We start from the raw sequence: 26,159 nt of genomic DNA, 5'->3' as shown, positions 1-26,159 counted from the left end.
GGGGATGGGAGGAGTTGAGTCATTATGTTGTAATTATCTTGGAATTTAAGTTGCCCAGGAACACTGTAGTTTGATTGTTAATAGCACTGGGTTTGTTCTTTTAATATGGATTATGGTAAACAAGACCTCCTGGAAGATATATTCCCCCAGAAAAAGTCCAGCGATGAGGCCCCTGGTGGTGAGACCTGCTTCATGCTTCAGGTGACAGGGAGACCTGGGCCTGCCTGGGCTCGCTGCCAGCTGAACTGCTCTCTGAGGCCTTTGCTCAGCTCCCTCTTCTCCCCTGGGCACTGTTGGGGTGGAGGCCTGACTCTTGGACTAGGCTCCTCCTCAAACCAGGCTGTGTCCTCCACTCCCACCATATGCTGGTGCGCAGGTTTTGGTGGATGATGCCCAGACTTTTCCAGAAAGAACAGCTGGGTGTAAGAAGGGTAGGATGGTCCCAGGCTGTGTTGTGGAGAGGGCAGCGCCTGTACAGCAAGGGAGAGCCAGAACTATTAGCTTGGGGATCCAAGGTCAAACCAGGCCCATAACTTTGTAACAGCTTTACAAAGATCTGATTCACCCACAGCACATGCATAACTCTGGCTTTTAGCATGTCCACTGAAGTGTGTACTCAGCACTACAGTCAATCTTAGGACATTTTTATCACCCCAATGGAAATCCCTTTCCACCATCGGTTACTCCCAACTTTTTCCCCAAAACTTCCTCTAGGGATAGCACTAGGCAACTACTAATCTACTGTTTGTTTTTTGATTTCCTATTCTGAACATTCGTTTAAATGAAATGCAGTATGTGTCTCTATGACTGTCTTTTTTCACTTAGCATAATGTTTCCAAGGTTCATCTACATCATAATATGTACCAGTACTTTATTGTTCTTTATTGCCACGTAACCATTGGGTATACTGCATTTATCCATCCTTCACTTGTTTCTACTTTACTATTATTATTATTATTATTACTATTATTTTGTTCTAGTGATTACCTTCAAGATGATCCCAGCCTTCTTTGTTTGTTTATTTATTTATTTATTTTGAGGTACTAGGGCTGGAACTTTCTACCTCGGCTGGGCTACACCCCCAGGCCTGTTTTATAATTTATTTGGAAACAGGGTCTCACTAAGTAGCTGGGGCTGGCTTCGAACCTATGCGATCCTCCTGTCTCAGCCTCCCAAGCGCGGGGATTACAAGCGTGCGCCACCATGCCCGGCTCTAATATGATATCTGAACTACTCAGGGTTCAAAGAAAATAGGGATGCATTCTTATAGAATGTCTGTATTTTATTTTTAATTTGAATGGGGTTTTGCTAGGTTGATGAGAGTGTCACGACCTGCCAAGGCTGCCCTGGATGCTGTGATCCTCCTGCCTCAGTCTTCCAAGTACTGGGATTACACGAGTATGCCACCACACCTGGATGATCTTTTAGTGATGTAATTAGGGTTTTTTGTTTGTTTTTGTTGCTTTTTGGCTGCCTACAAATACTTTTTGTGTGAAGGGGTGGTAGGGATTCAACCTACGGGCATTCTGCCTCTGAGCTACGCTGTCCAGCCCTATTTTATTTTTTAGTTTGAAACAGGGTGTCACTAAGTTGCAGAAGGCCTCACTGAGTTACCGAGGCTATCCTCGAATCTGGGATTCTTCCGTCTTAGGTTCCCAAGCACTGGGATCACAGGCATGTGCCACCACACCCAGCTACCAACACCCTTTTGAGATGGGCATCCTACAGACCAAGACGCTCGGGATGTGAAGGTCTAAGTCGCTTGCCAGGGTGCAGGTGGATAGGTGCGAGCCATTATCCCAGCTGGGGCCCTCTGGTTGTTGCGTTGTTGCTTGGGCTCGGGACGCGGCAGGTTTCCTCCTGCTCTGGCCCGTTGTTCTAGTTGCTGTATTGCCATGTAGGTCTTGTTATAGGGGGCAGTGTGTATAATTTGCACATTCCAGGAAATACTAGTAATACTCTTTTCTTATACAACCCACACACGTAGAGACCTCGAGTGATCTTGAAAGGAAAAAAAAAAAAATCAAGGAATTCCTAGTGACCTCACTTGGGCTGGGGCAGCCACGGCTGCGATTCAGCAGCTGCAGCTGCGTTTCTGTCTTGCGCCCGTGCCCACTGCCCGCCCGCCAGCGCTGCACTATGGGCCGTTCATACTTCAGGCAAGTTCAGGGCCCTGCCGCTCTCTGCCCTCCAGGCCGTTGAGCCGCGTGCAGTTTCAGGACACCCATCCTGTCCTGTTGAGTGTTGCCTCCCATCTGGCCTGTGGCTTTTTAGAAGTATCTCCTGCCATTATTGCAGGTCCCAAGTGTGTGGGATGGGCGCACCTCCCAGCACAGAGTCAAGAGTGGTGGGCGTGGTGGTGCACACCTGTCATCCCAGTACTTGGGAGGCTGAGACTGGAGGGTTGCAGGTTCGTGGCTAGCCTCAGCTGTAGATTTGAGGGCAAGGGCAACCTTGGCTATTTAGTGAGGCCCTCCACCACTTAGTATGACCCTGTTTAAAAATTCAAAATAAAGAATAAAAATAGGACCGAGGTATAGCTCAGGTAGAATGCCCCTGGCTTCAACCCCCAGTACCGCAAAACAAATAAATTAATTAATTTATTAAATAAAATTTAAAAAAAGTAAGAGTGGAGCCTGGGCCGAGGAGCCAGTTGCCAAGCTTCTCCTGCCTCTTTGTGTTTTCCGCCCTTGTGTCAGGTATCTGTTTACCGTGCAAATTGACTGATGTAGTTCCTTGCATTCCTCGTCACAGTCCTTCCCTCTCTCTTTTCTCCCTACTACGTAGGGGGACTGGCTAGCTAATGCACATGCAGTGCTCTTCTTACTGGGAGTAAGAATGGTTGCTAGGTTTTTTTTTAGCACCAGGAAGAAGTATAGCAAAAGACACAGAAGTCAGGCCACACTGGGCTCAAGTCCCAGGTCTATCTTAGAAAGTTGCTGTGTGATCTTGCGTAGTTTACTTGATCAGTTCGAACTTCTGCTTTGTAACCTATACAACCCAGGTAATTACACCGTGACTGTCGTAGGAGTTTGGTGAAGACTCACTGAGCTATTTCATGGAGAGGGTATGGGCTCAGAGCCTGGCATATTGACAGGACTCTGCAGATGTTACTTTTTACTATTACCGAAGGGGAGCAGGTGATGTCAGGGTCAGATGAGGCACAGATGGGCCCTTGCTCTGATCATATGACCTTCCGGTCTCATTTTGCTTTATTTATTCATAGTACTGCTGTGTCATTTTGTGTGTTTATTTGTTTACAACCTCTCTCTCTCCTCCACTAGACTGCAGATGCTCTGAGAGGAGAGAGGAAGAGCATTGTAATTTACTTGTTGGTATCCCTAGCCCTGGAATGGGGCCAAGCACGTAGTAAGTATGCATTAGTGCAGCCAGTGTTTGTGGAATAAATGAATGTGAGCACTCGCGGTGTGCCCACTGCTGTTCCAGGAGCTGTTTGTGTTAGCTAATATATATTCATAACAATTTTTTAAGATCATTTTTGTTTTCTTTTGCTCTTGTGGTGCGGGGAATTGAACCCGGGGTCATTCTACCTTTGAACTACATCCCCAGCCCTATTGTATTTTTTATTTTTGAAAAAGGGTCTCACTAAGTTTCTGAGAGCTTTGCTAAGTTACTGAAGCTAGCCTCAAAGTGGTGATCCTCCTGTTTCAGCCTCCCAAATACTGGAATTATAGGTATGCACCACCATACCTGGCTAGGTCAGAATGTTATTATCTCTATGATAAAATTGAGTCGTAGAGGAAGAGGGTTCTTAGTGTTCATGTCACACAGTTAATTAGCGGAAAAAGAGGGTGTTTTTCCAGAGCCTGTTGTATAACCATTATGCTATGCTCTCTTTCAGCAGTGAATATCATTTTTTGTTTGTTTTTGTTTTGTTTTGAGTGCTGGGAATCAAACCCAGGGCCTCACATGTTAGGCAAGTACTCTACTGTTGAGCTATACCCCCAGCCCATCATTAATCTTATTTTTTTTAAAATACTTCTGGGAGCCAGTTGTGGCAACACATGTCTGTAATCTGATACTTGGGAAGCTGAGACAGGATCGCAGGTTTTTAGGACTGAAGGTGTAACTTGGAGGTAGTTCAATCACCAGTACCACCAAAATAAATAAATAAGCCGGGCGTGATGGCGCACACTTGCAATCCCAGCATTTGGGAGGCTGAGACCGGAGGATCGCAGTTTGTGGACAGCCTCAGTTACTTAGTGAGGCCCACCGCAACTTAGTGAGACCCTGTTTCAAAACAAAGAATAAAAAATAGAGCTGGGGGTATATCTCGGAGGTCGAATGCCCCTGGGTTCCATCCTCAGACCCACAAAAATAAATAAATAAGAAAAAGAAATATGCTCCTTGGATCAGGTATGGTGGTGCTTGCCTATAATCCCAGTACTTGGGAGGTTGAGACCAGAGAGTCACAAGCTTGAGGCCAGCCTCAGCAATTTACATACTCCTGGGGTTTGAATGCAGCGTATTCTTCCTGAGCTACATCCCCTAGTCCTTTTTATTTTTTATTTTGAAATAGGGTCTCACTAATTTGCTGAGGTTTCTTATTAAATTACTGAGTCTGTCCTCAAACCTTCAATGCTCCCATCTCAGCCTCCAAAGCACTGGGATTACCGTTCTGCGCCACTATGCCCAGCTCCTACCATTAGTCTTAATTGTTGTGTTATTAATAACTTTAATAATTTGCTGCCTATATACAAAGTTCTTTAACCATCCTCTCATTTGCTCATAATACTGTGGACAGGTAACATTTTATCCCACTCCCAACTCTGCCCTGCATTTTGGACAGTTGAGGAAATAGTAATCGATGTCTATTGAACACATGACCGTGCCACCACATTTATTAGCTTGTGTAGTCCTTGTAACAGTCTGATTAATGATTAAGTAAATGGAATACATGTTGGACAGATTAGGAAAGTAGAGAGGTAAAGCTGCTTGCTCTGGCCACATATGTTAATGTGGCAGATCTGGGCCTTGTACCCCCCAATTTGGCTTCAGGCATTTCCCTCAAACACTCCTTGACAGCCTCCCTGCAATTCCAGGAGGCTGAGTTGGTGTCCATAATCCCTCAGCCTGCAGGTGGCAGGGCAGGGCCTGCAGGCTGCTCTCTGACCACGGGACCTGTGCTCACTCTTCTCTGTGCCTGAGCTGAGGCACGAGTCAGGTCTGCCTAGCCAGGACTGGGCTTCCCCATCAGACGAATGACTCGATCAAGGCCACTCAGCTGAGGGTGTGCAGCTGGGATCCCTGACCTCAGTATCCTTCTCTTTCTGTCATGTAGGACCATATGCTGATGAATCAGCCAGGCTTTAGTCTTAGAACAGTCCTTTGAAAGCAGGTGGCCATTTGTGTCTCCAGAGAGAACTAAGACTGCTATTCAGGTCCATGGTCTTCGTTTTGAGAAGACAAGCCAGCGGGAGGGGCTGGGGCAGTACACCGAGAGGCATCGGAAATCTGGCTGGGCTGCACAAAAACAAAACATTTCCTTCAAGGCCAGCAGCGCCAAGGCGTTGGGCTGCTCCCATCAGCACAGTGCAGCCAGGCACGTGTCTGCTGCTGCTGCAGGCCAGCGCTGCTACTAGGGGACGTCTCCTGGCCGCCAGGGAGGAGGAGGCAAGGCTTCTCAGCAGAACTGTCAGAGATGTGTCTGTTTTGTTTTGGTACTGGGGACTGAACTCAGAAGCATTTTACCTCTGAGTTATACCCACAGCCCCTTTTTTATTTTGAAACTAAGTTGCTGAGGGCCTTGCTGCTGAGGCTGGTTTCGAGCCTGCCGTCCTCCTCTCTCAAGCCTTCCAAGTACTGGGATTACAGGTGTGTGCCCCTGTGTCTGGCAAGAGATGTGTTTGATATGCCATTCCCTGAAGCGCAGCTTCCTTCTCCCTTAGCCTGCTTCCCCCAGCCATGGCCTCACCCCCATAGCTCTGGTGCTTACTGCTGTCCTCTGTTCACATTCTCTTCCTCTCTGCTCACCAGCCACTTGACAGCCCAAGTTCCAAGTGACTAAATCCTTTTCCAGTGCTTTCTCCCTCACAGCTCATATCCTATTGGCTGTAGTACAAATTGTAGTGCAGCCACTCCCTGTTGAGTTCTGCATAGTTCAAGTTCTGAAGCCAGTAAGTGGCAGGGCTGGGATTCCAGTTTAGGTCTTGGTTTTATTCATTTAAATTTGTGATATAGCTGGACATGGTGGCACAAGTTTGTAATCCCAGTACTTGAGAGGCTGAGACATGATGATTGCAGGTTTGCTACTAGCCTCAGCTACTTAGTGAGGCCCTCCATGACTTAGTGAGATGCTATTTCAAAATAAAGAATAAAAAATAGGGCTGAAGTAGTCACTGAAGCTAGACTCGAAGTGGTGATCCTTCTGTTTCAGCCTCCCAAATACTGGAATTATAGGTATGCTCCACCATACCTGGCTAGGTCAGTATGTTATTATCTCTATGATAAAATTGAGTAATAGAGGAAGAATGGAGGTAGAATGTCCCTGGGTTCAATCCTCAGTACTGTAAAAAATAGAAAATTAAAAAATATACTTCTTTATTCTTGTTGTTGTTATTATTATTATTATTATTATTATCATTATCATTATTATTATTGTACTGGGGATTGAAGCCAGGGGCTTCAATTACCTCCACACTACATCTCCAACCCTTTTCTTTTTCTTTTTTGGTATTAGGGATGGAACCCAGGGAGATTCTACCTCTGAGCTACACCGCCAGCCCTATTTTTTTATTCTTTATTTGGAAACAGGGTCTCACTGAGTTGCAAAGGGCTTCACTAAGTCGTAGCTGAGACTGGCCACAAACCATGATTCTCTGTTCTCAGCCTCCCGAATGCTGGGATTACAAGCTTGTGGCACCGTGCCCGGCTAACCCTTTGCATTTTTTGTTTTGGAACAAGGTCTCACTGCGTTGCTGAGTATTTCTGAGGCTGGCCTTGAATGTGAAGGCCTCCTGTCTCAGCTTCCCAAGTACTGGAATTAGAGATGTATGCATCATGCCTGGCTGTTTTCTTGGTTTAAAGTCCCCTTTAAGTGACCAGCGCCTTTTAGGTCCTGTCACATTGCAGCTCTTTTTTGCTGGACTTGCCAGAGCTCAGCACAGCTTCCTCTAGTGTGGTGCAGGCTTTTACCTGTATCCATTCTTACTGAAACAATAGGAAGTATCATTTCAGTCAGTGGGTTCTCTGTTGTGTTAGTTGCCAGCGGGGCATGCCCTCTGCTTATTGTTCACGGGAACATGCTCAAGGAATTTTTCAGGAAGGCCCCCATCCAGGATGTTACTGGAAGATCTGCCTGGCGGAGTTTGCACAAACAAAGTATGACCCTGCCCGAACCCCTGCCTTGTGCCGGGAGGCTCTTTGACCCTAGCGGAAGAGGCTGCTGTCTCCATCATAGAGCCAAGGAGCCACGGCAGGGTGGGTCCTCAGCTCCCCACCCACCTGCCTGTGGTGTTGCACAGTCTCACAGTACTCACATCTAGTTTGTACAAGTCTTATCAAGTTTCTGCTGCCCTGAGACTCTTGTGATGTTCTTAGAACATTCTACTAGGACTTTTCTTTTTCTTCACTTTGTAAAATATGTGGGATGATATACATTAAAGATTTACCATATTAGTCATTTCTCAGTACGCAGTTCAGTGGTATTAGCTATATTAGTCAATTCTCAGTACGCAGCTCAGTGGCATTAAATATATTCACATTGTTGTATAGACAGTCTTTTGAATGCTTTTTATCCTGCAGAATTGAAACTGGGTTCCACCCCCATTAAATTAAGTGGAATCATAAATTTATCCTTTTGAGTCTTATTTCACTTAGCATAAGGTCTTCGAGGCTCATCCATGTATATTATAGCATGTATCTTAATCTCGTTCCTTTTTTTTTTTTTTTTTTTTGCAGTGCTGGGGTGAAACCCAGAGGCATTGTACCTCCGAGAGTCACCCCCAGTTCTATTTTTTTTTTTTTTTTAGTCTTTGTTTTTGAAACGGTCTCACTGAGTTGCGAAGGGCCTCGCTAAGTAGCTGAGGCTGTCTGCGAACTGTGATCTTCCGGTCTGTGCCTCCTGAATGCTGGGATTACAAGCGTGCGCCACCACGCCTGGCTGTAAATCTCATTACTTTTTAAGGCTAAATATGCTGTTGCATGTGTATACTTGTGTCTGACTCCGTGTGGCATTGAAAGGCCTATGTACTCTCACCTTTACCAGTCTCCAGCCTTCTCACTTGGGGTAGTCTTTACCTCCTGCTCTCTGTACTCTAGCCACATTGCCTGTATTTAGTTCAAGAGCAATCGCCTTCCTTTTTCTTTTTTCTTTTTGTGTGGTACTGGGGGGTGGGACCCAGGGGCTATTTTTTTTATATTTTATTTGGAAACAGGGTCTCACTGAATTGCAGAGGGCCTCACTAAGTAGCTGAGGCTGGCTTCGAACCTGTGCGATCCTCCTGTCTCAGCCTCCCAAGTGCTGGGATTACAGGCGTGCAGCACCACACCCTGCTCCTTCTTATTTCTTATTATCTCCTTGAGGGGAAAAATGCCTGTCCACATGTCATCTGTGATGAGAATGCCACTACGATCCCTTCTACTCTTCCTCATCTTATCATTTACCTGAATTATCTCCACATTTAGTTCCTCAGGTCCCAGGAAAAGGTTGGTCAGACTTCTTTCCTCTGCTAATTATTTTCATAGAATTCTATGAATCTTTAGAGTACTTACACTAACTCTAACTTTGCAGTTATTTGGGCATCTATTTTTTTATATCGCCTTGCTAGATTGTAACCTCGTGTTTAATGTTTCTGCCATAGTGGCTCTCATAATAGGTGCCCAGCTAACCATCATTGAATGAAGCTATAATATGAATGGATGCATATTGAAACAAAGAAAATTTCAGGTCTAAGTGTTGGAGCATTTGTATTCTCAAATGTATGTGAGTTGTTAAATTACTCATCAGATTGTAAAAAGTCATCTTGCTGAAGCATAGATTTTTGACCTGTCATTTCTATGTTGATAGACTTTTTTTTTTTTTTTTTTTTTTTGTGGGTCTGGGGATGGAACCCAGGGGCATTCGACCTCCGAGCTACACCCCCTGCCCTATTTTTTATTCTTTATTTTTTTGAAACTGGATCTCACTGAGTTGCGGAGGGCCTCACTAAGTAGCTGAGCCTGTCCGCGAACTGCGATCCTCTGGTCTCAGCCTCCCGAATGCTGGGATTACAAGCGCGCGCCACCATGCCTGGCTGATAAAGACTTTTCATGAATAAACTTTTTATTATTTGAAGAGCCTGAGTGATTGCCAAAACCTTAACAGCAACAAGAGCAGACAGTTTGCGTTTTCTGAGTGCTTAGTCCCAGATTTGGTGCTGGTGACTCTCCATGTATTAGTCCATCTGAGTCATGTAATAATTGAAGCGGATGAGCTGTTTTGTTTGTTTTTATTTTCTTTTTTCATATGAGAAGACCAGAATTTAAACAATTTGCTTAAAGTCATTCGGCCTATATGAGACAAGCCCAGAGGTAGGGGTCGACCCTAGGATAGAGCACCCCTTCAGCTCCCTTTCCCATATCAGTTGGAGAAGTCTCTTTATTTGGTTTCTTGAAGCCAGGTTTTGTGGGTAGATAATTGGAAACTCCAGGCCTGCAGAATGACTCTGACCCTAATGTGCCCTTCCAGCCTCCTGCTTGCTCTCTCCCATTGTACCGCCTCTGTGCTTCTCCCAAAATCCCCTTTCCTCTCTTCTGCAGCTGAGTGACTGTGTTTCTGTGACAATTTTCAGATCTCCTATAGAAGAATTGTACTTTCTGTATGCTCCTCCTGTAAAAGGCTCATCCCTCTGTCTAAACAGCAGTATAATCTTTATAAGTTTGTTTCTACCACCTGACTGGGTCTCTGGAAGTTGGGCAGGGTCTGCCTCCTCTTCAGCGCCTTCTCTCGGTCCAGGATCTGACACGGAGCATGGTGCTTGACAGGCTGATAAACACCAAGTTAGAGTGCGTGCTCAGAACCAACCAGCTCAATTCAGAAGCCTGCGGTACAAACTCATGTGTCCTCACAGATCCCCGTGCATGTGAGGTGCACGTGATCAGATGTATTAATCATTGGTTTGAAAAGAAATTAAAATATTTCCATAATATAATATGTTTCTCTTCTAAAACAGATGTGCCCTATTGTTTCATGAGGAAGTAATTAGTGTTTGATTAAAACATTCATAAATGTTATCACTTATTCAAGGCTACTATATGCCGCTGTCTTTCTTGGTACTTTATATCTGTTATATCTGCTTCTCCCCATCACCCTGTCATGTGTCTTTAATCTTCATTTTAGATATAAGGAAACTGAGGCTCAGAAAGATTAACTAGCTTGCCTAAAAACAATCAACCTGTGAGTGAGAGATACAGGGAGGAAACAGATTAGTCTGACTTCAAAACCAGTGCCTCGCCATCACCCTGAGTGCCTGACCCTGAATTTTAGGTACCTTTCAACTTAGCACCCCAAACCGGCACATGTCTGCCCTTCTTCTTCGCAGCCCTTCCTGTGTCTAGCTCCCCTCCTCCTCCCTCTCCTTTCCTCCTTCCTCACTACTTCCTGCTCCGTTTCTTGTAGTATGTTCTTTGTGATGGTGACTCTGTATTTGCATCTTAAAATGGAATTTTTTTTTTTTTTTTTTTGCGGGTCTGGGGGAGGAACCCAGGGCCATTCGACCTCCGAGCTACACCTCTGGCCCTATTTTTTATTCTTTATTTTGAAACAGGGTCTCACTGAGTTGCAGAGGGCCTCACTAAGTAGCTGAGGCTGTCTGCGAACCGCGATCCTCCGGTCTCAGCCTCTCGAATGCTGGGATTACAAGCGTGTGCCACCATGCCCAGCTTAATGGAAATGTTTTTGACAGTGTCAGTAAGAACTGTATACTGTTACATTTAGGAACTAGTGTTAATAGTATGGTAAGGCCACATTGTATTTGTAAATACACAATAATACATTTTATTACAGTCAAATTACATATAATTTTGTTTTCTTTCTTTCTCTCTCTTTCTTTCTTTCTTTCTTTCTTTCTTTCTTTCTTTCTTTCTTTCTTTCTTTCTTTCTTTCTTTCTTTCTTTTTTGTGGTACTGGGGTTCCTGGAAACCCTTCTACCTCCGGGCCACACTCCCAGACCTATTTTTTATATTTTTATTTGGAAACAGGGTCTCTTAAGCCAGCGAGGCTGGCTTTGAACTTGTGCAATCCTCCTGTCTCCACCTCCCAAGCACGGGGATTACAGCGTGCACCACCATGCCTGGCTAATTTTGTTTTGTTTTCTTTTTCTTTCTTTCTGTCTTCTTTTCTTTTCTTTTTTCTTTTTCTTTTTCTTTTTTCTTTTTTTTTGGTGGTACTGGGGTTCCTGAAAGCCCTTCTACTTCTGGGCTACACTCCCAGACCTATTTTATACTTTTTTATTTTTGGAAATAGGATCTCTTAAGCCAGCGCTGCTGGCTTCGAACCTGCGTGATCCTCCTGTCTCCGCCTCCCAAGCGCGGGGATTACAAGCATGCATCACCACGCCTGGCATTAATTTTGTTTTCTTTATACAGCTTCTTATTCTTAAAATTTTTGAGTTCTAATTTATATTTTTAAATAGATATTTTTTCTTCCCTTTAAAATATGAATATACCCCAGGCATGGTGGCTCACATCTGTAATCCCAGTTTTGGGAGGCTGAGATAGGAGGGTTGCGGGTTACAGGCCAGCACGAATTCATTTAGCGTGGCTGTTTCAAAATGAAAAATAAAATAAGGCTGGGTATTTGGCTCAGAAGTAGAACATTCCTAGATGTTCTGTTTATTCTTATAGTACTAATAAATATATAAATAAAAATATAAATACAATAAGGTAGTGGGAAGTTGGTTAGATAACTTTTATTAAGGTTTTCTAAACAGTGAGATACCTACATTGAATTATATGTGGAATACAAGATTGAAAGAACTTCAACAAGGTCTTTTTAGAGAAGTTTAAGAGGTTCCTTACACTCTTAGATTGATTTACTTTCTACTACTCCTAGTATTTCAGCAGGATTAAGTTTTTGGAATCAGTGGATCAAGTTTTAATTTTTCTGTTCCTTCCTTATACTGACATATGCTTTGGCAGAACAAAAAAGAGACCTAAACATGTCAGCATGATTTTTGCTCAATGAATTAAAAACCATAAAAGTAACAAGATCTGATCCAAATCCCTAAACTCCTGACATGGTGGTTTTGTCCTTTTCAGTCCCAAGACTCATGTTACTGACTTTGAAAAGCTTTCTGCCTGGAAGCAGAAGTGCTTGATTTATTTGAAATAGATTATAAGGGGTAAGCAGCATGGACTTGTGGAAAGAGAACAGGCCAGCAAGATTTGGACTTGAATCCCAGTTGTTACTCAAACCCCTGGGCAAGTCACTTAATACCTGTGAGCCTCAATTTCCTCATTAGAAAATGAGGACATTACAATCTATGAGTAGCAGTGGAATGTCACACTTAAAGTACTTCCCTGCTAGAGAGGGGTTGAATAATGGCAGTAACCACCATCATTTTTGTTTTGAGAATACCTTCAAGTAACTGAATCCAGAAGGATTTGTTTATAACATAACTGTCCACTTCATCTTCAGCCCTTTTCTTTTCTCAGAATTCTTTAATTTTTCCCTCATCAAAGAAAGTATCAGGTAGATGCCACTAAATGTTTAGCAACTGCTCATCACTATTGCACAGTGAACATTTACCCAAAGCTGGTATTATCTTTAGTAAGAACCATGTTGCTTTGAGGGTTTGGGAGCTTGTGCCAGTGAAGTCCATTTCAGGGCAAAAGAATTTTGCTGCACAAAGACCATTGTCTTTTGAGACAGGCTAGCCTGGGTTTGACTTTGAATAAGATGCTAAACTTCTTTGGGTCTTACTTCCTTCATCTGCAATATGGGGTTTATGATCTTATACGACCTTTCATGGTGTGGATTCTCTTGTCACTCCTTTGTTATCCGTGCTCTAGCCAGCATCTTAAATGAAACATGAAGCCAGGCATAGTGGCACACACCTGTAATCCTAGTACTTGGGAGTATAAAGCAGAAGAGTTGCAGGTTCAAGGTCAGCCGCAAGAAACTAGTGAGATCTTCAACAACCTAGGGAGACCCTGTTTCAAAGTAAAAAAGGGGCTGGAGCTGGGCATGGTGGCGCATGCTTGTAATCCCCGCTCTTGGGAGGCGGAGACAGGAGTATCGCGCAGGTTCAAAGCCAGCCATGTTGGCTTAAGGGACCCTGTTTCCAAATTTAAAAAGTATAAAATAGGTCTGGGAGTGTAGCCCAGAGGTAGAGGGCTTCCAGGAACCCCAGTACCACACAAAAAAGGGGGGGAGGGCTGGAATTGTACCTTAAGATGTAGAATGCTTCTGAGTTTAGTCATCATCCCTCCCCCTAAATAAAAAGAAACATGGTCTTATTTTTGTAGTTTAAAGCCTTTATACATGCTCTTTTCTCTTCTTGGACACCCCCCCCCTTACCCTGCTGTATTAGCAACTTGGACCTATTATTTAGATCCTAGTGAAGTATATTAGTCAGGATAGGCCAGGCTCTGCTACATTAACAAGTAATCCCTAAATCTCCATGGCTTATAATAATAAAAGTGTATTTCTTGCTCATGCTGCGTGCTAGACACTTTATCATATTCACCCTGGGACCTGAGCTGATGGAAGCTATCTCTGCTTATGCACTCATTTTATACAGATGGAACAAAGAAGTCAGGGCAAAGATGCTGGGCTGTAGATTATCATAATGATTAGATGTAATAACAATTGCCTCATATGGTTGCTATAAGAACAGTGTATAAAGTGTCTATCCCAGTGGTTTGTCAGCCATCAGTGTGCTCATTGTTGTTATGATGAAGATGTTAATAGTAAAAACAACTGACATTTATTAAAAACTTAACAATTTGCTAGATACTCTCAGGGGTACATTTTGGAACTTAACTGGTATGGTGGCTCTCTCATGTTATATTGGACTCACGCCTGGGTTGGGTTTGAAGTGACTTTTACAAGTAATTTATTGTAAGTTGATGAAGGTAACTACTTATTTTGGATGATTGGAGATTTAGAGACAAAACTCTATAGTGTCATAACTCATATGCATTGCTTTCTTTCGTGGAAAGTTGTGGAGTTATGGCTCATAATTTATACCGTTTATTGAGCACTTAAAATGTGTCAGGGTCAATGCTAAACAGTTTTATTTTATTTTATTTTATTTTTTTGGAACTGAAGATTAAGCCCTGAGTCATCCTATCCCTGAGCTACACTAAACAGGGTCATACTAGATTCTTGAGAATCTTACTTCATTGCTGAGGCGATCCTTGAACTTGCCATTCTCCTGTCTCAGCCTCCAAAGTACTGGGATTACAGGTGTGCACCATCATGCCTGGCTAGTGCTAAACAGTTTACCTGCATCACCCCATTTAGTCTTCCTATGTCTTCTGGAATCCCCATTAGGCAGGTGGTAACTCTGAGGAGAGGAGGTCACGTATGCATCTGTGAGTGGCATAGTCAGGGCTTGACCCCAGCTCATACTCTTAAGCAATACTTGTACTGACTGTATTAGTACAGCAGTACTTGTATCCTCAACTGACTGCCTAAGAACTGTGCTCGGCCTTGGCATGTCCATGGCATGTCAGGAATGTGGAGATCACAAGCTGCAGTGAAGTTGAGCTAGCGGCATTAAATTTTTGTCTAGAACTTAATGCATATTTTTTTCTTTTTTTCTCTCTTATCAGGGTGACCAGGGAGCACAGGGAAATGCTGGTGAAACTGGCCAAACAGAACACCAACAAGGCCAAAGACTCTTTGCGGAGGGTTCGCACCAATGCCATGAATAAGGTGAAGAAGTCGAAGGACAAGGCCTCGGAGGATACCATTAGGCTCATAGAGAAGCAGGTACTGCTGCCAGCAGGCGCAGTGTTACGTTCCCGACCCCGGAGTCATTTCCTCAGGTCTAAGCACGGACAGTTGAAACAGTATTTTTGGTCCTTTTATTCACATAACAACATTGACCAAGTCTCTCTTCTGGGTATAGTCTCATGTGGGCTCCTGGAGGGACCCATAGAAGAGGGTAAAATGTTATTGACCTTTTGCTGTGTGCCAGGCTCTGTGCCAGACACTTTATATTACTTCATTTATCCCCATTACTACAGAACTGTGAGGTAGGGTCTGGAGATACAGTAGAGTACTTGCCTAGCACACATAAGGCCTTGAGTTCCATCCCCAGCACTGTAGGATGATGAACGATGAACATACGCGTGTAGCCAGCCTCCCTCCCCCCCTCCTCTCTCTCCCCCTCCCTCCCTCCCTCCCCCCACCTCTCTCTGGTACTGGGGATTGAGCCTTAGGGTACTTTGTTCTATAAGTAAAAAGGGAATGGTAATTTCCTGAGATACTAGAAAGGGTACCTGACACCTTGCTGTATTGTGCTCTCCTCAAGAGGAGTTTCTGGCCTCCCCTGAGCAATGCCTAGGCTTCAGGGGAGGGAGCCCTGGCCCTGGCCCTGCTGGGCCGCTCTTTGCTGGTCCTGGGGGCCTACTCTCGGCAGTCCACTCTGCCTTGTTGCTGCTTCCTGGTGGTAATCCTGTGGACCTGGGGTCCTGCCAGGCACTCCTCACTCAGCAAGTCGAGGCATCTGCCTTGGGAGAGGAGGAATGATCAGATAACCAGCGCTCTGGGTGGAGCCGCTTGCCAGAGGCCTTGCCGGAAGCCTTCACTCATTAGCCCGCCTCCGCCATCCTCTTCAGATTGGGTTTATTTCCTTCATTGCTTTTCACTGTTTATTTTTTTGTTAAAGCAAAAATGCTTTATTATTTTTTGATACTAATATAACACATGTTTATTATAAAAAGGAATGAAGAAAGTCATTGACATCTCGTCACTAAGGGATGACCATTGTTAACGTTTCAGTGCTATTCTTCAGACTGTCTCTCTAAGCATATATGTGATATATACGTTATCCACTCTATCACAGCTGTCTTTTCTTTATCTTTTTTTTAAAGATGCTATCTTTTTTTTTTTGGCAGGCCTGGGGTTGGAACCCAGGGGTGTTCAACCTCTGAACTACAACCCCTGGCCTGGCCTATTTCTTTCTCTTTCCCTTCCTCCCTTCCTCCCTCCCTCTCTTTCTCCCTCTCTCTCTATATATATATATTTTTTTTTTAATTTATTTTTTGCTGGTACTGGGGATGGAACACAGAGGCCTTCTGCCTCCAGGCTACACTCCCAGACCTATTTTATATTGGAAACAGGGTCTCTTAAGCCAGCTAAGGCTGGCTTTGAACCTGCGCGATCCTCCTGTCTCAGCCTTCCAAATGCAGGGATTACAAACGTGCGCCACCACGCCTGGCTTATTATTCTATATTTTGAAACAGGGTCTCACTAAGTTGCAGAGGGCCTCACTAAGTAGCTGAGGCTGTCTGCGAACCACAATCCTCCGGTCTCCGCCTCCCGAATGCTGGGTTACAAGCGTGCGCCACCGCGCCCGGCTAAAGATGCTGTCATTTAAATGTCAGTTCTTACCTTGTCCTTAGTGACCTCACTTGCTGCTTTTGGTTAAAGTCTGAGTAGGAGACAATCAGGACACAGCCTGTACAAACTTCGTTTAGTTCTTTTTCCCTGTCAGAAGGCACCAAAGTCGAGCTTGGGGTGTGGGTTTTTTTTTGTTTGTTTGTTTCATATAAACAAGGCTGCAGCTGATTGTTGACTTCATCACCAGTTTTTAAAATTTTGTTTACTTTTATTCCTGATCATCAATGTAATGTCTGTTCATCATAGAAAGTGCAGAAATACAGAAGACTAAAAAAATTGGGAAAAATTTATGCCATAAGCCCACATAGCAGAGGCAGCTGCTCTTAACATTTTGGAATAAATAATTCTTCTTTTCTTTCTTTCACACTACATTATTTTAAACATGATTGAGTATGTATAATATATATACAATTTTACATCCAGCTTTTAATTTTCCAGTTGACTGTAAAGGCGTTGGCATTTTTTGTGTGTGTCTTGAAAATTTTTGTGTAAATGGCTTTTTCTAATGGCTCACAATTATTTCATCTTGTGGTTATACCCATGATCCACTTTTAGAAGCATTATTTTTGGACATTTGTTTTTAAATCTCTTTTTAAAGTTGCAACATATAACTTGGTTATAAGTCTATTTCCTTAGGATAGAATGTCCCAAGTGTGGAATTACTGAAGAGAGGCAATGCATAACACACTGCCTATTTTTTTTTTTTTTTTTTTTGGTGGTACTGGAGATGGAACCCAGGGACCTTCTACCTCCAGGCTACACTCCCAGACCTATTTTATATTTTTTATTTGGAAACTGGGTCTCTTAAGCCAGCAGAGGCTGGCTTCGAACCTGCGCGATCCTTCTGTCTCCGCCTCCTAAGCGCAGGGATTACAAGCCTGCGCCATCACGCCCAGCTCACGCTGCCTAATTTTACACATAGGGTTTTCAGACTATGTGTGCAAAACTTTTGCCTTTTGAACCCCAAAGTGTTTTTGTTGTTTGAGTTTTTTGGTACTGGAAATCAAATCTAGAGGCATTCTGCCTTCAAGCTACACCTGCAGCAGCCCTTTTTGTCTTTCTTTTTTTTTTTTTTTTTTAACAAGGTCTTGCTGAGTTACTAAAGCTCACCTTAAACCTGCATTCCTCTTGTCTCAGCCTTCCAAGTATTGGAATTGCAGGTGTTTAGTACCATGGCCAGCTTTTGAACCCAGAAATTGTGTTTGTTTGTTTTGTAGTACTGGGGTTGAACCTAGTGGCATCCTACCTCTGTGCCATACCCCTAGCCTCATTTGTTTTTTATTTTGAAACAGGGCCTCACTAAGTTGCTGAAGTTGGCCACAAACCTGCGACCCTCCTCTCTCAGCCTCCCAAATACTAGCATTCCAAGCATACAACTGTGCCCTGCTCTTGAACCCAGAAGTTTTAATTCAAGCTTAAAATGTTGATTTCTTAGAACTGATGCTTTTACTTCCACACACTACTGAAAAGAAATACTATTTTTTATAGAAATTCATGTAACCTTTCTAGAAGAAAATATGATACTCTATTCTAAAATTCTTATGTTTATGATTTAGCAATGTAGAAACTTATCCAGAATAAATTATCAAGAATCTTCTCCACAGAGATGTTCACTGATACAGTATTACGTACTAGAAACCTGGAAGCCGGATGCCATTTCGCATCCACACTGGTAATGCACACTTGTAATCCCAGTACTTGGAAGGCAGGAGGATGCATGTAAGTCGGAGGCCAGCCTGGGGCCTGCAGACTGTTTACATTTCTGATAGAAAATAATTACTTTATATCTACACATTGGGATATATATAGAAAGACAGTTATAAAAATAACATATACATGGAATTTTTTTTAGAATTTTTCTTGGAAAAAATTAAAGGTAATTCAGGTGAAGGGATTGTGTATAATTTTATTTTATTTTTTGTAAGGTTTTATTTATTTATTTATGGTCCTGGGATTTGAACCTAGAACGTTTCTATCTCTGAGCCTCCCCAGCCCCATTTTATTTATTTTTAATTTTTATTTTTAATTTTATTTTTTTGTGGGTCCGAGGCATTTGACCGCCAAGCTACACCCCCTGCCCACTTTTAATTCTTTATTTTGAAACAGGGTCTCACTAAGTTGTTGAGGGCCTTGCTAAGTTTCTGAGGCTATCCTTGAACCTGTGATTTTCCTGTCTCAGCCTCTCAAGTACTGATTACAAGTGTGCGCCACCACTTCATTTTTCTTTTAAATTTTTTTTCCAAAAGTCTTTTAAAGTTAGATTTTCCCCCCATGTCTGGGATGGAACACAGGGGCATTCTACCTCTGAGCTACACCCCCTGCTCTATTTTTTATTCTTTATTTTGAAACAAGGTCTCACTGAGTTGCAGAGGGCCTCACTAAATAGCTGAGGCTGTCCGTGAACCACGATCCTCCAGTCTCAGCCTCCCGAATGCTGGGATTACAAGTGTGTGCCACCACATCCGGCATAAAGTTAGATTTTTTATTTTATTTATTTATTTATTTATTTATTTATTTATTTATTTATTTATGGGTCTGAGGATGGAACGCAGGGGCATTTGACCTCCAAGCTATACCCCCTGCCCTAATTTTTATTCTTTTTTATTTTGAAACCAGGTCTCACTGAGTTGCAGAGGGCCTCACTAAGTAGCTGAGGCTGTCCGCGAACAGTGATCCTCCAGGTCTCAGCCTCCCGAATGCTGGGATTACAAGCGTGTGCCACCACGCCTGGCATACAGTTAGATTTTTTAAAACACTACTATAACAATGTTTCTTTCATCTTTGGTGTGTAAGGATGAAACACCTCATTTGTAGGCTCTGTCTCAGCCATCGTATCTGACCCCCAAGTCCATAAGCACCCCACACTTCCCAACTCCAGCACAGGCCAGCCCTGCTGAAGGACAGGGTCTTCCTGCTCAGGACTCTGACATCTGCCTGCCTGCTGTTTCACCTTCGCTTTGGTTTTCTAAAATGGGCCTGCTGAACATTAAAGCACTTGGCAGGGACCACCAGTGTCTCTGGCCAAGATCCTTTCACTGCGCCTTCTCTGAGCGACAGGCTGCCCTGAACGCGGGAAGCTGGATGCTGGCGGGACCAGGACGGGAGGCTGGGCTGGGTGAGCCGTGTGGTCCGAGCCAGGCCTCGGCAAGGATGCCTTGTGCACGGCCCTGTGCGCTGTGCTCCTGCTTTCCCCTTCTCTGTCCCTGCCTTTCACAGCGACGATGACAGCGATGTTGATGGTGTGTTACAGTCTTCAGGGCAGCACACGGTGATGGAGAGGCTCTTGCTGGGGAGGCAGCCTGGATTTCAGTGCTAGCTCCTTTACTTCTCAGCTGTGAAGGTCAGCACACAGCTTTCCTTCCCTGAGCTTCTGTTGGTCTGTAAAGTGGGAGCAGTAGTGCCGGCCAGAGGACTGATAGGAAGACCAAGTGGCACGGTACTTTAGGATGGTTGCCTGGCCTCAGGAATCTTCACCCAACGTGTGTATCCCACTCCTCTCCCTAACCTTATGACTGTAAAGGGACTGGGATCGACCCTTAATGACCCTGACATGGCCTGGCTAAAATGAAGGAGGACTAGGCCAGGTGCTATGGACCCTCCAAAGGGAGCAGGAGCAGCACACTGGCCATCGCAGGTGGTGAGTTTCTGGCTTGGGGGCACCACTGACTTTTTATGTGGGGCAGAGCAGTTAATGATCTATGCCTCGGTTTACTCCTCCATAAAATGGGGGAAATACCTGTTCCAGTTGCTTTATAGGGGCTCTTGAAGTAACAGGGGACAGGGTACTTTTGCATAGAAGGAACTACTATGCAGCAGGTAGTGTTCGTAATATGTTAGAAGGAGGTAATGGTATTTCATGTGTTGTAAGGATTCTGTGCAACGATGCTTAAAAAAGTGCTAGTCCAGTGCTTGGCCTGTAGTAAGTCCTCAGCAAGTGTGAGCTGTGTGGGTATATCTGAAGAAGTCTGATAAAGATGTACCCGCAGGGAGACTGTTCCCTGGGACACTTTGTACTGATAATATGGTAAGAAGTTAGTATATACGTTCGTTGTCTTATTAATTTGAAAAGAAGTGAGGAATTGATAGTAAAACTTGTAGTAACACAACCAACATTTGCCTAGCAAATAGCTAGTTGAAAATGTGCTTGTACAGTCCTGACTTTGTTGCTCTGTGAGGAAAGGAGTGGCAGCCTCTTTTGATAGATGAGAAAACTGAGACTAAAAGTGGAGAGGCGCCTTGCAGGTTGTTTCCCCACGCTATCACAGTGTCACCCTGGATACCGTCCTCCCCTCCACCCCATCCCCGTCCCCGTGCCCATCCTACCCTGGGTGCCAGCTTTTCTGGAGGAGCTGGAATGCTTAGGCGCTGTGCCCTGCCTTGCGGGGCAGCTGCAGGGCAGACGTATCTCAGGTTTGTGGCTGTCTCCGTGAGGAGGCTGAGCCGCTGTGCTGAGCCCACCACCCTTCCAGAGGACCTGGCAGCCCCAGGAGTTTGATTTTGCAGCTGAAGAGCTGCAGCTGTTGCTATGGTGAGAGCCTGGCTGCCTGGGACCAATTGTTGCAAGTCCTCTTTGCTCTTGTTCTTTTCAGTGCATTTAGTTCCCAAGTCCTGGCCAAGGCCTGTGGCTGGCAAATAAAGATGTCACACAGCCGCTGTGCTGATGAGCACACGGGTCCTGGGCAGCCTGCACTTCCCTCTACGCTTCCTGCCTTCATTGCCCTGTCGATATCAGGGAGAGGCTGCAGCACGCATTAAGTTATATTGTGGTTTTTTTGTTTTTTTCATTCTTAAGAGTTATACGTGCTTATTGCAGAAAATTTGGAAAATACAGAAAAGCACAGCAAACTTTAATAAGTACTTACGTAGTAAATATTTCCTGAGAACAAGTGCCGAGTCCTAGGTGGATGGAATGTGACTGATACAGGCATGAATAATGTCCTGTCTCCCCATCACTAAAAGATAACTGCTGCTAATATTTTGGTAAACTTCCAGTTTTTAAAAAGCACGCAGTGTTTTTGTTAATATATTTTAGATCATTTCACCTATTGGCCTATAAACAGAATTTTGACTCTTGCTCTTTGTTTCATTGAGGGAATGACAGGAGAATGTCTCCATGATAGCATATTGAAACATTGGAACAAATGTTGTTTTCTGATTATAAATACCTGTTATAAAACATTCAGTAATTTCAAGGATACTAGAATGTTACTCATGTACATCCTCTTCATAAGAAAAATATAGTTTTAACCATTTTAATGACTATTTATATTCAAATCTTTCCTCATTCTATAACTAGATTTTCTGAATTTTTATTATTAAAAATAAATCCAAGCCAGGTGTGATGGTGCACGCTTGTAATCCCAGCATTTGAGAGGTTAAGAGAGTAGGATCGCGGTTCGAGGACAACCACAGCTACTTAGTGAGGCAACTTTGCAACCCAGTGAGACCCTGTTTCAAAATAAAGAATAAAACATAGGGCTGAGGGTATAGCTCGGAAGTAGAATACCCTTGGGAGTCATCCCCTGTACTGCAAAAAATAAATGAAAAAATCAAAGCTGGACATAGTAGTGGACACTTGTAATCCTAGTACTTGGGAAGCTGAAACAGGAGGATCACAGGTTTGACAACAGTCTCAGCAAATAGTGAGATTCTCATCAACCTAGTGAGACCCTGTTTCAAAATTAAAAATAAAATAAGTTTGGGAATGTAGCTTGGAGTTAGAATACCTCAGACTTCAATCCCCAGTACCAAAAAATAAATAAAGCCAAGATAAATATATTTGCATATAGAACTTAACATTTTTTCAGATCCTGTTCATATAACAATTTTCTAGTTGAAAGATTTGGATGCTAAGTGGTATGAACGTTTGCATCATTTGGATTCCTACCAGTGGTCTGTGAGCTTAGCCATTTCACTGTGACTTGCTGGCATTTGAATAGTATAACTAAAAGCCACACATCAGCCAGGCATGTTGATGCATAACTGAAAACTCAGTAGTTGGAAGCCTGAGACAGGAGGATCACAGGTGCAATACCAGCCTCAGCAACTTAGTGAGAACCCGTTTCAAAATAAAATAGGGCTAGAGGTCTAGGTCAGAGATAGAACAGCTTCAGATTCAATTCCTAGTACTGAGGAAAAAACAAAAATCATGTCAAATGTTGCTAACTATGATATCTGAACTATATCTTGTTTTAATTTTCATTATTTTAGGGTCTGTTGAATTTCCATGTTTGTTAACCAGATTTACTTCGTCTTTTTTTCTTTGCTTTTCTTTCTTTCTTTCTTTCTTTCTTTCTTTCTTTTCTTTTCTTTTCTTTTCTTTTCTTTTCTTTTCTTTCTTTCTGCAGTACTGGGGAATGGAACCCAGGGGCATTCTACCTCCGAGCTATACCCCCAACCCTACTTTTATTCTTTATTTTGAAACAGGGTCTCACTGAGTTGCAAAGGGCCTCACTAAGTTGCTGAGGCTGACTTAAAACCTGCACAATCTTCCTGTCTCAGCCTCCCAAATGCTGGGATTACAACTGTGTGCCACCATGCCTGGCTTACTTCATCTTTTTTTCAAGGCATTTTTTTCCCTCCTAGACTCATGGGATCTTAATATTCTTTTTTCCAATTCATCCTCAACTTACCTTCCTTTTTTCTCTCCTTCCTTCCTTCCTCCCTCCCTCCCTCTTTCTTTCTTTCTTTCTTTCTCTCTTTCTTTCTTTCTTTTCAGTACTGGGGATTGAACCCAGGATATCCTACCTTCTAGCTATAGCCCCAGCCCTATTTTTTGTTCTTTATTTTTTAATAGGGTCTCACTAAGTTGCAGAGCACCTCATTAGGTAGCTGAGGCTGACTGTGAACCTGTGGCCTTCCTGTCTCAGCCTCCCAAGTACTGAGATTACAAGTGTGCACCACCACACCTGGCTTGTTTTTTATTTTTTAATATTTATTTATGTGTTTGTTTGTTTGTACTGGGGATTGAACCTGGGGACATTCTACCTCTGAGCTATACTCCCAGTCATATTTTTTATTCTTTTTAAAAATTTTTATTGGTGCATTGTATTCATACATTATTTTGGGGTAAAAAAACTTGTGTGTACATACATGTACACATCACCCATTTAGCCCCTACCCAATTCCCACCCACTCCCTCCCCATCCCTCCTTCCCTTGCTTGGCTTAGTGGTTGACTTCGATATGTTTAAGTACATTGTGTGCTTTAGAGAATTATTCTTTATTTTGAAGCAAGGTCTTGCCACAAACTTGTGGTCTTCCGGTCTCAGCCTCCCAAGAACTGGGATTATAAGCGTGTGCCATGACACCCAGCTCATTAAAGTGATAGAGTAGCTGAGGTCTAAGGATATCCTGAGGCTCATTAAGAGACAGGCTGGCATCTCTGTGTTGTCTAATAGGGAAGATTGTTGCCTGTGGATTAAACTTGGGCACTGCAGCTGCTAGCTGTGTATCCTGTAGAGGTGGTTCACCTGTCTGGGTCCCTCATCTGACAGCACTGCTGTTAGCAGTCAGTAAGAATGTATGTGTATGTACATGTCTCCTCAGTACAGCGCCCAGCTGGCACTCCCTTGATGTGCACATTTGTCCCTGTTACTGTTTCCCAGATGGCTTTCGCACCGCCATGGTTCTGGGCCGTTCGTCCTCTTGCCCTTGGACAGCACCAGGTACTGAGCTCTCCCATTTTGTGTTCTTGCAGATCAGCCAAATGGCCGACGACACAGTTGCAGAGCTAGACAGGCATCTGGCAGTGAAGACCAAAGAGCTCCTTGGATGAAAGTCCGTCAGGCCCAGCCAGCTCCCGCCCAGTCGCTCGTGGCCCGTGGGTGGCAATTGGCACCTCCAGGGAAGGCTGTCCCTGGGTGTCAGTCCATGGGAGGCTCAGCCTTCCAGGGACACACTCAGGTTTCTTCATTCTCCCCATCTCCCCACTCTCCCCGCCCGCTCTTCTCTCCCTTCTTCTGGTGCGTGTGGCCCCCAGGGAGTGTCTGCCGCTGGCAGACGGCTTTTGCCTTGAGGGTGATGTCACAAGGGACTGGGGCCCTTGGCAGGCTCCGCACCACCTGCTCCTCATGCTAGGAGCCGCCTCCTCAAGCAGCGAGCCTGGCTGCTCCTATTTTAAACACTGCTCCAGCTGACAGGGGCCTTCACTTGCTACTGGACCCCTTTGGTAGAGGCCCATTTTTACCAAAGGATAAAAATCTGGATAAATTGAAAAAAATAACTACAAAGAAAAGGATAAAGTTGGTCCGGATGGGTGATCCCTATGAACCTGTATGTAAAGCGGCAGAGAGCAGCACTTCTGCCCTGGGTCACCCTCAGGCTCGTTCCTGGACCACTTGTCTCATGCAGGCCAGGTTGGCCCGCTCATCCTGCATAAATGTCCTCTGGGAATTCTTTCTCCACTAACCTCAGACCCCCACGACTGGCTCTCCAACCTCAGTCTGCTGCTTTTATTTGAGCCCTAATTATTCTTTTTGCTAAGTAGTCTGTATCTTGGTGTAATACTTAAAACATAGTGGGCATTCAGATTGCTTTGTGAATAAATTGTGCACAGTAGCTATTCAAGAATGCTGGCTGCTTCTCTTTCTAACTTAAGTCTTCCTGCCGTTCTCCACTCCTGCCCTTCCTCAGCATTTACTTGGTAATCAGATACCTTTCCCCAGGGCAGATCTGCTGTTGACAGAGAGGTGGTTTCTTGTGGCCCCTTAGGTGCTAAGTTAGGTGAATGCCCCCCAGTTGTTTTTGTTCGTTCTCTCATTCATTCAGAATATAGTCATTTGGAGTTAGAGTCAGCTCTAGGGCTTATTTGTAATCTTCACAGTAAACCTGATAAATTTATATTACCTCTATTTACAAATAGGAAAAGAGTGGTCTAATGCCGGATGCTTGTAATTCCAAGTACTCAGGAGGCTGAGTCAGGAGGATCACAAGTTCAAGGCCAGCCTCAGCAATTAAACAAGGTCCTGTCTCAAAATTGTAAAAAGAATAATGAAAAGAGCTGGGGATATAGCTCAGTAGCAAAGTACCCTCTCTGGATTTAATCCCCAATACAAAATCAAGAATAAAAAATCAAAACCAATAAAAAAGAAAGAAAGAAAACTGAGATAGCCAGGCATGGTGGCGCACACTTGTAATCCTAGCATTTGGGAGGCTGAGACAGGAGGATCAATGTTTGTGGACAGCCTCAGCTACTTAGGATCTTTGTCTGAGACCCTGTTTCAAAATAAAGAATAAAAAGTAGGGCTGGGGGTGTAGCTTGAGGTAGAATGACCCTGGATTCCATCCCCAGTACCACCAAAAAAAGAAAAAGAAGGAGAAGAAGAAGAAGACGACGACGACTTAGGCTTGACAATAGTAGTCAGCCAATCCTCCCAAAACACACAGCTGGAGAGGCCTGCGGGTCTTGTCTTCCACCGTCAGTCTCATTGTATATAGGTGAAGCCTCTTGCCCAGGTCTACACAGCAAGTGGCAAGGCTGGGATTCGCCCCGAGGCCTGACTCTGAAGTCTGTGCCCTGCCCACTCATGGCAGAAGGAAGAGGCAGACCGCTTCCTCCTCCTGTGCTCTCGCACCGGCAGCCTCCA

At 44.0% G+C, this 26,159-nt stretch overlaps 1 protein-coding gene across 3 annotated transcripts in view; it reads left to right on the top strand.

Moving 5' to 3' along the window:
• MRRF (mitochondrial ribosome recycling factor) overlaps positions 1-24,349 on the top strand; it is a gene marked incomplete at both ends in the record, with an annotated part of 45,978 nt that extends 21,629 nt beyond the window's left edge. For 2 of the 3 annotated variants that reach the window (XM_080709245.1, XM_080709243.1), the window contains 2 exons: positions 14,779-14,938; positions 24,272-24,349. In XM_080709245.1, coding sequence (XP_080565371.1) covers positions 14,779-14,938; positions 24,272-24,349 — 238 coding nt within the window. The remainder of the gene's footprint in view (positions 1-14,778; positions 14,939-24,271) is intronic. The other variant, XM_080709244.1, reaches the window with a different exon arrangement.
• Between the last annotated feature and the right edge of the window lie 1,810 nt (positions 24,350-26,159).

The sequence above is a fragment of the Muscardinus avellanarius genome (assembly GCF_963383645.1).
Source record: "Muscardinus avellanarius genome assembly, chromosome: 13".
NCBI lineage: Eukaryota > Metazoa > Chordata > Mammalia > Rodentia > Gliridae > Muscardinus > Muscardinus avellanarius.
Note: the sequence above shows the minus strand (reverse complement) of the source record. Positions and strands in the feature narration are given on the sequence as shown.